Source organism: Urocampus carinirostris, chromosome 12 (assembly GCF_059441175.1).
Source record: "Urocampus carinirostris isolate Australia breed hairy pipefish chromosome 12, RoL_Ucar_1.0, whole genome shotgun sequence".
NCBI classification, from domain to species: domain Eukaryota; kingdom Metazoa; phylum Chordata; class Actinopteri; order Syngnathiformes; family Syngnathidae; genus Urocampus; species Urocampus carinirostris.
In genome coordinates, this window is record NC_142360.1 from 15,121,335 (window position 1) to 15,133,709 (window position 12,375).

The 12,375-nt window shown below is 40.4% G+C and overlaps 1 protein-coding gene across 2 annotated transcripts in view; it reads left to right on the plus strand.

Annotated features, from left to right (window-relative positions):
* Positions 1 to 2,552: 2,552 nt before the first annotated feature.
* LOC148355042 (insulin-like growth factor-binding protein 3) overlaps positions 2,553 to 12,375 on the plus strand; it is a 47,578-nt gene continuing 37,755 nt past the window's right edge. For both annotated transcript variants that reach the window (XR_015852305.1, XM_088350432.1), the window contains exon 1: positions 2,553 to 3,079. Coding sequence is in view for 1 of the 2 variants with exons in the window: in XM_088350432.1 (XP_088206558.1) it covers positions 2,707 to 3,079 (373 nt within the window). In the remaining variant the exon portion in view is untranslated. The remainder of the gene's footprint in view (positions 3,080 to 12,375) is intronic.

Here is a 12,375-nt window from a genome sequence, read left to right on the forward strand (position 1 = left end):
CTACCTATTCATCTCACCTTGGACATGGTGGCACTGGAGCCCATCCCAGATAACCTTAAGGCATTGGGCTGGGAATCAAACCACAACTAATATGTTCAAAGGATTGGTTTGCTCTACAGAAATGCAACCGTGCATATATATGCTTGAATTAAGCAAAAAGGGCTACGATACTGGGAATTTTGGTATCGAGACGATCAAAGTAAACACATAGTCGTATAGTTTGAAAATAAATTCATCAATTAAATCGGTCTCTGAGAAAAGTTCAGACGAGCGTAAAGATATGGTTATTTTTTTTGTATTGGGTCCAGGAAGGGACTGAGGTTGCGTCAGGATAAAAGTGGTGCTGAAGGTCCAACAGACTGCCACACCTATGTAACAAGCCACCCTTGCTGAGCCTGTATTTCACCAATGCAAGATCCATTACCCATGAAACGGATCACCTGGAGATACAGCTCATTGGAAACCACTACTGGGTCAATTCAAGGATACCCGAAGCTAGTGTGCAGCTAGCCAGACTCTTATTGAATCACTTTCTTACACTAAAAGGAAAATCCCTCTGATGTGGTTGTACTTTTGTTTAATGACAATTACAATCTGTCTTCTGTTTCTATTTGTTGAGCTACAGCTGTTATTTTGTTACAGTCATTTACTCTCATTCCGTAAGGACGTCATGTCGAAGTAAGTTTGATGCTTGGGGGCATTTATGAAGGGTCGTTGGTACTTCACAGATTTTTTTGTGTTTCACGCGGGCTCTTCACCCCATTAACGACGATAATCGCGGTAATACTGTACTTTAATTACAATTGTTTCAGAACAGAACCCAAGAGAGTCGGACAAAAAAGCAGCAATAAATTAGCATAAATTAAAAAACCTCTACACCAGGCTGCGCATCTTGTTTTCCTCTGTCACTTTTAGCTTCTTGTAGTGGTGAGAACATACATTTTGCCATGTTTTCTGCCTGGCAGGCAAGATGTAACATTGACCCAGGTAGCAATAGTTAGTAAAAGCTTGCCTGTTAGTCACACACAAAGGCACAAATGTAACGAATTGACAAAGGCGCTGCGCTTTGAGGGAATTGGTGGAGGGGTTAAGATTGATTCCAGGACAATAGTATTGATCAAAGCGGCGCCGCCGCGAGCAGCAGCCTTTCCAGCAGCTTTTCCAGCAGCCTTTCCAGCAGCCTTTCCAGCAGCTCCGTGTATTTCGCACTGTTTGTGATATATTGTTTTAAGTGACTGCTTCTATCTTCGGTGTTTTTCGTCCCGTTTGAAAACTACACTTTGGATCACTTTCTATCCTATCATTATGGGTTTTAACGCACAAAAATGCGTTTATTCGAGGTACAACTCCTTGCCCTGAATAATTCTCGAGCCGGCGTGATGAGGGGGCCTATCGTAGATGGAGAGCCAGAGCTAGCTAAGCGGCTAACGGCGTTATAAGTCTCCGGTACCGTCCGTATTCATGGTAATTGTGAACTCTCTACCAAATAAGACCGACGAACTGGCTGTGCTGGTGAAAAGCATCAAAGTGTACAGGGAGTGCAGCTTGCTGTGTTTTACGGAAAAGGAGAGAGGGCGGGACAAAGAAAGAAAAAGAGAAAGAGGGAGAGAGCGTGAGAAACAAAAGATAAAAAGTCGCGAGAGAGGGGGAAAAGAAAGGGAGAGGAAGAAAGAAATCCAAAGAGAAATAGTCAAGTCAAGTCAAGTCATTTTTATTTGTATAGCCCTTAATCACAATTAGTCTCTAAGGGCTTCAAATAGAAAGACACAAGGAGGGAAAAAAAGAAAGCACAAAGGGTATGCAGAGAGAAAGAGAAAAGAGAGAAAAGGAAAAAGGAAGTTAGAACAAAAGAGGTTAAAAGACACAGAGAGAGAAAGAGACAAAGAGCAACAAAGGAAGGGAAAAAGAGAGACACAAAGAATGAAAGAGACTGAGACAGAGTGGGAGAAAATGGGTGGAAAAGAAAGAGAGAGAGAGAGAGAGAGAGAGAGAGAGAGAGAGAGGGAGAGAGAGAGAGAAAGAGTGAGAGGGAGAAATAAATGCAAGTACAGTGTCTTTGTGAGAGGCACTTGGCTTTGGCAACATCAAGTTGACATATTTCAACCTGCAGCTTGTTTTTCTCTTGCGCTTCTCTGAGTGTAGTCTCGCGGGCCGGATTCAATCCCTTAGCGGGCCTGATCTGGCCCGCGGGCCGCCGGTTTGAAACCTGTGGACTAAATAATTATCAACTGTCAAAGATGTGAAATTATTTGCATGTTCTTTTGGCAAAATGACCCCCTACTCCCACCACGCCTTCCCACTTTGGCTTTGGTGCGTAAAGATTTGAAATACGAGTGCTTTAAGTGCGATAACCAAATTAAATTAGCTCGTAAAACAAGGTACTTTTGGAATGTGTTGACCCAATCACGGTTGCCATTAAATATTTGGTAAAATAACTTCTTTTTAAAAGTGTGTTATTTCTTTTTCTGACGTCACATTGACCCAAGGAGCAGGTTGCAAGCGCTGCAAGAGAGCCGCATTGCCATTATACAAACAGGGGAGGGAGTGACTTCTTGGCCTTTTCCCTTCGTGTATAAAACGACAAGTGCGCCTCCAAGAAAATACACATGGAGAAGGCCCTCAGCCAGCACGCCGCGCCACCGAGTCCAGCCAGCTCCGAGTCCGAGTGCGTCCACTCAACAAGCGCCTCTCGTCACCGTCGTTAGCATGCACGCGCCCTGCCTCCTATGTTTGGCGGCCACTTTGGCCGCGTTTGCACGAGCCGTCGCCTTGGCCGCTGCCGCAGCCGCGGTTGTCCGCTGCGAGCCGTGCGACGCCGCCGCGCTCCTGCAGTGTAAACCTCTGGCCGAGAACTGCACCGAGAGACTGCGGGAGCCCGGTTGTGGTTGCTGCGTCACGTGCGCCCTTGGCCGGGGGCAACCGTGCGGGGTGTACACGGCGCGCTGCGGATCCGGCTTAAGCTGCCGTCAGCGCCCGGGCGAGAGCCGGCCCCTGCAAGCTCTGCTAGAGGGTCGCGGGATATGCACCGTGGTGTCATCCAAAAAACTCATCCCGGTCCTGGTTCCGCCGTTGAAGCAAGGTAGGGGGCTTGTGCTTGTCTTGCTCCTACTTTTATTGTTTTTCACTTTGCACCTGAGCATTTTTTAGAGAGCATGCTTCACATTGGCAGGAAACATTCAACACATTCCACAGTCGTCAGTGAACGTTACGCACGGTGCGCGCAAGCCCACATGACAATACGTTGACCAAGAAAACAAATCTTGTCATGCAAACCAGTATAAAAAACATGCAGCAGTGGATGAGTTGCCATCTAATCGATTTGCGCAACAGAAATGTACTTATAACGTGCATACTCACACACCCAGAGATACTCAAAAATTAACAAATATAAACACGCAAATACAATAAGAGTACAACCCACATCAATAAAGGGATAGCAAACTAAATTACTTAACATGAATTAATTCAACACTCAGACGATCATTAAGATGCAACTCAGCCATCACGCCGTCACGCAGAACTGACTGGAAGCTACTAGAGACAAGCGTCCCTTCCCTCATAGAGAAATAATGCGTACTACACTCAGTTATGAATACAAGGCTTGAAGCCGGCCATCTAAAACTGCTGAAAAATAGCCAAACGAGAAAAAAAAGAAGAAACCGCAAACACCAACCTGTGGAAGCAGTGAACCCTTCATATTTCTTGTCTTGTGTATCTTTGAGAGCATGCAAACCAACACTAAGCCGGAATACTCCATATCAATATTGTCTATGGGCTTCAAACCACTCGAAGATTTCATCCTCCATTACTGAGTACTGTCCAGGAGGTTTTCTTTTTTCCAGTTATAATGTATTACAAACATAATTTCACAAATAAAAAGACCAAAACTCAGCAAGGTACCGTAAATTATGCGCTCTAGTTTGCCCTATTGATATTTCGTTGGTTGGTTATTCCCGTATAAACATCAACCCCCTCTCCATGCACAGTCTAGCATTCGCTACTGGTGACACACAAACAAATATGCACATATAACATGAACCCTTGATTTCAGTATTTTATTTCATAGTTGTAAATGGAACTTAGATTGCAAGTACATAAGGTAGGGAAAAAAATAGCAGCGAGAATTTTTTTGTACTCAGTGGTTGAGACGGTGCCACCGTAACTACATTGTTTTGTACTTCTTAGGGCCATATCAACATGCCAAGTTTACGTCCTCTATGTGATGTTGCTAGCGGGCTCAACCCTGTTCTTTGGAAAATTAAGACCTATGGGTTATCTAGGGTTAATTAATCCTGAGCGAAAGTGGAACAGGAGCTGACTAAATGGCATTGAAATTCTTGAACTCTTTTAATAAGTAGCAGAGTAACTTACCATGTTGTAATAGTTTTTGTGTTACAATTGTTTTATTAAAAACATGTTAAAGTACTCATTGCCAAAAAAGAAAAAATAATCGATTCCAGGAACGTGTTACTCCCAACATTGCTCGAGAGCCACATACTGTTTGGCTCCTTTCATGAGAACATCTGGTTTGAAGATAAAACAACAGCAATGGTAATCTTCTTTAAGGCTGTATAGTTTTTATTTATGTGAAGTGGGTGCAATTAAGAAAGGAGTTTTTTCACTCAATAAATAGAGGTAAAAGTTTCATCTACAGTTTACACTCAAGGTATTACACCAACAGACCCCCGTTTTGGCTGTATGATTCTAAGGAATCCTTTAAATAGAAGCCAATTATTAATCTTTGTTCACTGTTCAGACACGTATGATAAAATTCCTCAGGAGAAACCCGAAAACGCCAGCCAAGCACCCAGAGCAATTTGATTGGGTGAACAATACTTGTGGGGGATCTCTGCACCTTTAGCGCACTCCTCGGAATACATTCGTAGCTTTCTCGTTTGCAGACCTTTGTTTACAGAATAACTCTACTCGCACTGTGTTTGGAATCCATTGTTTATGACAAAATTACAACGATCTTAAGTAACAGTGTAAAGGAGACCAATTCTAAGTACAGAAGCTGCCCTACTTACAAGTGAGATTCTGGACGATCGTTTGTAAGTTGCTTCAGTGCTATATTTTGTATGTTCAAGTTTTACACAAGTATGTTAAGGGCTTGTATAAGTAATCTGTATTGTTTTGTACTAAAAGAATAAACATTTAATAAAATAATATGCTCTACAAAGATAAATAAAGCGAAGTTTAACTTACTTGTCGAAGATGGGCTTCAAGAGTTAGGCTACTGAAAAAGCTGAAGTCAATCATGGACAATCCATCGCATCCACTACACAGCATTATCTCCAGACAGAAGAGCAGTTTCAGCGACAGACTGCTGTCACTGTCTTGTACTACGGACAGACTGAAGAGATCTTTTCTTCCTCATGCCATGAGGCTCTTTAACTCCACCCGGCAGAGTAAAGGCCCACATTGCGCCCCGGCCGAGTCATTCCTAAGACTTAAAAAGTGGTCGGCGGCGCCCTCTGTTGGCTGCGGCTGCATCGGCTCGCTACAACGGGTCAGGTGCAATCGACATTTCGTTCTGTGTACATTGTTACACAGAATGACAATACAAGGAAAATTATTATTATTATTATTATTATTAAACCACACCACCTACATTGGATATTACCGAATCTTACTGCAATATGTATTCTGTGTAGCACTATTTAGTTACTCTATATAACACGCTACAGTGGGCATTTGCACGTCACACTGGGTATTTGTATATTGTATTCTTTTGGCTTTATTATTGTACTGTTCTCAGCTCAGGGATGCTGCTGGAAATGTGAATTTCCCTTAGGGGATGAATAAAGTATCTATCTATCTATCTATCTATCTATCTATCTATCTATCTATCTATCTATCTATCTATCTATCTATCTATCTATCTATCTATCTATCTATCTATCTATCTATCTATCTATCTATCTATCTATCTATCTATCTATCTATCTATCTATCTATCTATCTATCTATCTATCTATCTATCTATCTATCTATCTATCTATCTATCTATCTATCTATCTATCTATCTATCTATCTATCTATCTATCTATCTATCTATCTATCTATCTATCTATCTATCTATCTATCTATCTATCTATCTATCTATCTATCTATCTATCTATCTATCTATCTATCTATCTATCTATCTATCTATCTATCTATCTATCTATCTATCTATCTATCTATCTATCTATCTATCTATCTATCTATCTATCTATCTATCTATCTATCTATCTATCTACCTACTTCCTCCTGCGTGGTAAAAAGTGGAAAAAAAAACTGATCCAACAATTTTCTCAGCCACATCAAGCTTTCTTATTCCACTTTCATTTCAAAAGAAATGGCTCGCCTCTTTTTTTCACTTTACACCAACAATATTGAATGGAGGCATGAGATATTCAACAATAAAAATGGTTCGTATCTGTTTTTCAAACGGTTGTAAATAGGGGCACGTCTATATGACGATATGGGACACAGGCTTTGGCATTATCATTTCATAAATTTGATCAAATCATTGAACGTCACACAGTGAAATGAAATGTGCTGAAGAATTATCCTGAGTCTGGAGTTTGGTGGTTTGGTTGAAATTTGTCTTAAGATATATTGAAAAAAAAAAAATTAAAACAATTAAAATATTGTGCTTTAATGGCTGTTTGAGTCAAGAAGTATTCCGACCCCTGTTTTAACTGGCCCCACCCACTAACATCGACACGTTTGTGCGCAGCACCATTGATGGAAAAGTGTTGAAGTGTCAAAGCGCAACATTGGCACAAGATGCCTATTGCGTGGCACTAATCTTGGATGCACCATTCGAATGCAAACACCTAATGTGCTCATTGCTCTTGCTGCGCAATGTGTGTTACAAAAGGTTATGAAGCCCTTCTCTTGAATACCATCACCTCTCGAAGATAATCGTCTTTTTCATTTAGTGCCTTGCAAATGTATTAGCACCCCCAAAACGTTTTGGCATTATTTGACTTTGTGACATTTTTTCGACAAACTGTTATTACAAAGATAGCATTATGTGAAGTTAACGTTAAGTAAGGGGCTGGACACATGGAATGTAGGTGGTGTCCCAAAACAGCTGGTCCATTTTTGCACTAGGGTCACAAACCCCCACGTCAACCCCTTGGCAATGAATACTGCGGTGGTGTTGACTGTGGTGAGATGGCACACATACCACCAGCGTGTGAATAAACACATATACTCACATACACTCGAGTGTTCAGGCAATGCTGATGTCACAATTGAAATATCTGAGTTTTTCTTTTTCTGTGCGTATTCAATTTGGTTGCGGGAATTTTTCTCATCTCACAGTCGAATTGTCACACCAATGTACACCATGACATCTAGCAGTATGCGTTCACACTCACACAATCACCAAATCTCGCATTTTCTGCCATTTTTTTTCTGTGTTCGGGGCTAAGTGAAAGCAGCCACACATGCGTTGGCAGATGACAACATCGTGTCGTACTTTACAGGTCTGCAAGAATTTGCGCACGGGCCATAGACCTACTTATTTACCTCCCTTTTGGAAACTCAAACCCTCAATTGAAACCGCAACACTTCTTTGAAATGCTCCTTAAAACCGTATGGTTTCTTTTAGAGTTTAACATTAACATGGCCAGTAAAATTTTTAAAACTAGCCCCATCATTCAAGCCAGTGTGAAAATGCCGAGTTTATTTTAAAGGGACAGTGTGCATTATCAAGGGCCTCCTAGTGGTATTTAAAAAGTAATTGTTCCTTAAAAAAACTATTGATTTAAATCAATCCATCTATCTACCTTGGTCATATCCCTTGAGAGGGGTGACCGACAGCAAGACAAACACCTACAAAAAAAAACAAAGAAAAAAAATAAAATAAAAAGGGGAAAAAGTAGCAAAAACACATACATCTTTTTTGTTTTGGTTTTGGTTTTGACCAATGGCCAACCCAAATGCCCAAACACCCAAACAAGTTAATCACCGAATTTAGTCATGCTTTCGTCCCTCCAGATGAAATGGGAAACAAGGAAGCGGCCATGTCACTCGGGTCAGGGTGATACAACACACTCTTCTGTTCAACAGCAGGGCCCGACAGCTTTCACTGATTTAGCCCTGCCGCATCAGGGTCACTTGATTTAAATAATAAGCAAAAATACTATAATACAAATAAGCATTTTTTAATAATAAAAGGTCAATTTTCTTTATTTATTTCACACAACATGAGCCTCACCTAGAGGGAGCTTACATAACTATCCGCTATCTTGTTGTTACGGGTACCAAGAAAACAAAAAGGTCGGGAGAGGCGAAGCAAAAAAAAAAAAAAAAATCGAAAGAAAATGTGTGTGGTTTGGTCCCTTTATGTCTACTTAGCTTGTATTCTTAATTTAGCTTTTGGCACACGTTTTAGTTGCTTGACCATAACAACAACCTATAGTGGTCTAATAAAACATATGGTTCCCTTTAAAATGATAATTTCAAATTTCCTACACTTGTTTACAATACGACAAACACCTCTTTTCATAATGAATGAATAATCGAATTAGTTTGTCGATTATTAATATAACGCAATAATGTTTTGAATTTAAGTGATTTTTTGAAAAACAGATATTTGTTTTAAAAACAAAATAGTGGGGGAAAATTTCATTTGTGGTTTAATTAATCATTTGGTCTTTACAGTGTCAGTCAATTGGGAAATACGTTGATCATTATTTAAAAGAATAAGACAAAAGCAAGTCTAAGACCTTTAGTCAAAAATCAACACTTTTACAGACACACACACAAAAATGTGAGCAATGACAAAGATACCGTGTCAGAAAATAGGCTAAGATGTTGATCGTTATCCTCGGATTAGACTAAAACCATCTGTCGGAAATAAATACTTTATCAGAGACACAAAAAATGGTCAATGATGTATTAACAGAACAGTTTATATTATTTGACCACTAGATTTTACTGTTATGTTGTGCAATGGAAGAATAGTGCTAAAAATCACAAGGAAGAATACAAACCACTGAGATTGTGTGACCAAACTTCCCGTTTTCCTGTTTTTTGCCCAATCCTTGGTGAGGTTTTTGATATTTTGGTTACCCGTAGCAGCAAAATGGCGGATAATTATGTCGCTGTTGGTGAGATTCATGTTATGACAAATAATGTAAATGGAAAAATGCTTATATGATTAATACGTTTAACGTTTTTATAAATCCAAAATAAGGAGAGAAGGCACAAATTGATTTTGAACTTGCAAGGAGGAGAGGTAGGAAAGCGTTTAAATAACGAAAGTCCAACCTGTTCTAAAGGCCCTTCTCTGAGCGCTTTCTTTTCATTAAATCTTAAGGGTTACAAACGCAGAAACGTCCTTAAGAGTGTGGATATCGAAGAACATTAACATAAGATGACAATGAAAAGAATAATGACGATGATTTAATTAGTCAAAACAATGAAAAACAGTGCATGTTAATGATCACAATAACAAACTGGCAGTTTCTGGTACCAATATCAAAAACAGAATACAATTATCAAGAATAGTTGGTGTAGTTTTGCATATTTTGAGGATCTTTGAAAAACAAAAATATACTAAATTGTTTATTTAAATGTTTTTTCACTAAACAATTTAATAAAGATCTCAGAATGAATTTAAGGAATACAAACCCCGTTATCGAATGTAAAAGTAGATGTTCATGGTTCACGAATCACCTGGACAAAGCATTAAGCCATTATGGGATGGAAATCAGCACAGAAAAAAATAAGAGTAATGGCCAAATAATCCCCAAGGTATCAAAACAAACATCCCCATCAACCGCAGAGACCTAAAACCTGTCACTTAATTCAGATATATTAAAGCTGTCAGATCAATAGAGGGGTCAGAACCAGAAAAAAAGATGTAGATTTACTCGTGTTATTGACATCTCGTCTTGTTTTTCCTTGGTATTCTTGCGTGCAGTCCGAGAAATGGCAGACCTCATAAATCAATCAATTGGTCAGACAGGAATGGCGTCCGCCAGCATGCCAGTCCGCATGAGCTGCACCTCCCGTGACCACGCTCGGTTTCGAGTTGAGGTTTCAAAAATGATGTGTGACCCATCGTTGCAATGCATTTAGAGAAGAACTTGGTTGGATAAACTGTCTCAGCCCAGAGTTTAGTGCCTAGTGAAAGTATTGGTCACCCCAAATTTTTTTGTCATATTTTCACATTTCAGGCTTCAAACTTAAAGCTAAAAAATGAAAACAGGTGAGGCCAGATTGTGAAGAGGAACCAAATAACAACGAAAAACACTGAAAGTAGGTGTGACAAAAATAACAACTCAGCCAACTGTCTTTAAAAGTTCCCTGCTGACTTCTGAATGCTCCAATGTCGACCTAAATGACTAACAATGACAACCAGAGTGCACCTGTGTGTTATTAAGTCTCAGTTTAAATGCAACTGCTATGTGATGGGCTTAGACCTATGTGAGAGGAGACAGATAGCATTATGAAGACCAAAAAACACACCTGGATAAAGTTGTGGAAAAGTTCAAAGCAGAAAGGGGATACAAGAAGATTTAGCAACATTCACGCGTCTCCTGGAGTACTCAAGATTTTCAAATCCTCAACACAGTAACAAGTTTCATGCTAGTATCAACATTCCTCATTATATAAGATGAAAATTCAGCCAAAGAAAACAAGAAAAACTTTAAATTCTGAAGTTAAATGAGAAATAACTTTAAAACTAAGTAAATATGACCATGTCTTATATTTCTAATGTTACATTTCCAAAATGACAGCCTCCCCTGACTGCACCTCACTGGTTAGGGCCCGGTCACACAGCCATTTGCGTCTGTATCGAGGCTGAATCACAGCCAGAAATTTCTGCCTGTGAAACAGACGCTGTTGGAAGCTTTGAGATCGCCATACAGACGAGATACAGCAGTGCTTTACACGCGGTCGGAAATTCACACGCGGCTGGCCGCGCGAAAAAGTTTTGCGCTGCTCAAAACTTTAGACCACGTGTTAACCGCGGGCGGCACACGTGGTACACACGAGGCAATGACGCGGAAATGACGCGGAACGACGTGCTATGGCCGCGGCCAGGGCGTGGTTACACGTGGGTAGGACGCGAAATTTCAGCGGGTAATCGTGGGTGGAGCACGGTCATAGCATGTTCTGCGCCTGTATCGCTGTGTTATTTCGTGAATTTAGTGTGTTACGCGTGTGACGGTCAAACGCCTTTCTCCGCGTATATACAGCGCGATTTGCCGAGCACACGTCAGTTGTGCTCGAGACGTCAAGGGGTGAACATGGATCCCCGTCACCGTAGTGACCTCGTCTTAATCCATTTTTATTTCTTGACATTTCTTTTCATTTCATAACAAGATAATCAAATAAAAATGAAAAACTATTACAATAATAACATATTGGCTCCTTCGGTGCCATAGCTTGAAATATTGATCTTCACGGGACTGTGTCTTGAGCGGTTATGATTTCTACAGCCCGGTGTTATGCCGAGAAATGCATCCCTGCCGAGATTTGCATCCCCTCGCTACTACAACCACTTTAACCCCGTTTTATCTCACTTTTATATCACTTTTAGGGAATGTAATGGCGAACATATAACCAAATCCACTTCGCCTTGCATTTGTTGAGAATGTAATACAACATAAACCATTCCGTCTTTGTTTTTGTTGTGAACGTAATCGAACGATAATGCACACCGTATATAAATCACTTTTGAGAACTGTTATGCACCATACCGTAAAGCTTATTATGCAGAAATAAGCTTTATGGTAGAGTGCATAACAGTTTCAATACGAGCGATTTGAATAGAAAAAGGAAAAATAAACATGTTACCTGCTCAAAAGTGATTTGTATACGGCGTGCATTACCGTTCTATTACATTCACAACAAATACAAAGACGGAATGGTTTAAGTTGTATTACATTCCCAATAAATGCAAGACGAAGTGGTTTTGGTTATATGTTCGCCATTAAATTCCCTAAAAGTGAGATAAAACGAGGTAAAAGTGGTTGTAGTAGCGAGGGGATGCAAATCTCGGCAAGGATGCATTTCTCTGCATAACACCGGCTCGGCAGCTTTTATACCCGTGGTCCACACGCGGAAATGACGCGGAAATGACGCGATGAGGGAGTGGAACAGTCGCCGGCGTCTGTTTTGCGGGCATACCACCGATGAACAGCGGGTTGGCCAATTTTGCGCATTTTCCATCGCGGGCAACCACGGGCAAACAAAAATCGCAAAATTTTACCCGCAATACAGACGCAAACGGCTGTGTGACCGGGCCCTTAGTATCAATTGTGAATATTTTAGTGAATATGCCAGAGTCTTATGCAAAGATCTTGGCTGCCATCAACTGTTGTGCTGTTGTTCCATATCATTGTTGGAAACTATATAAACAAA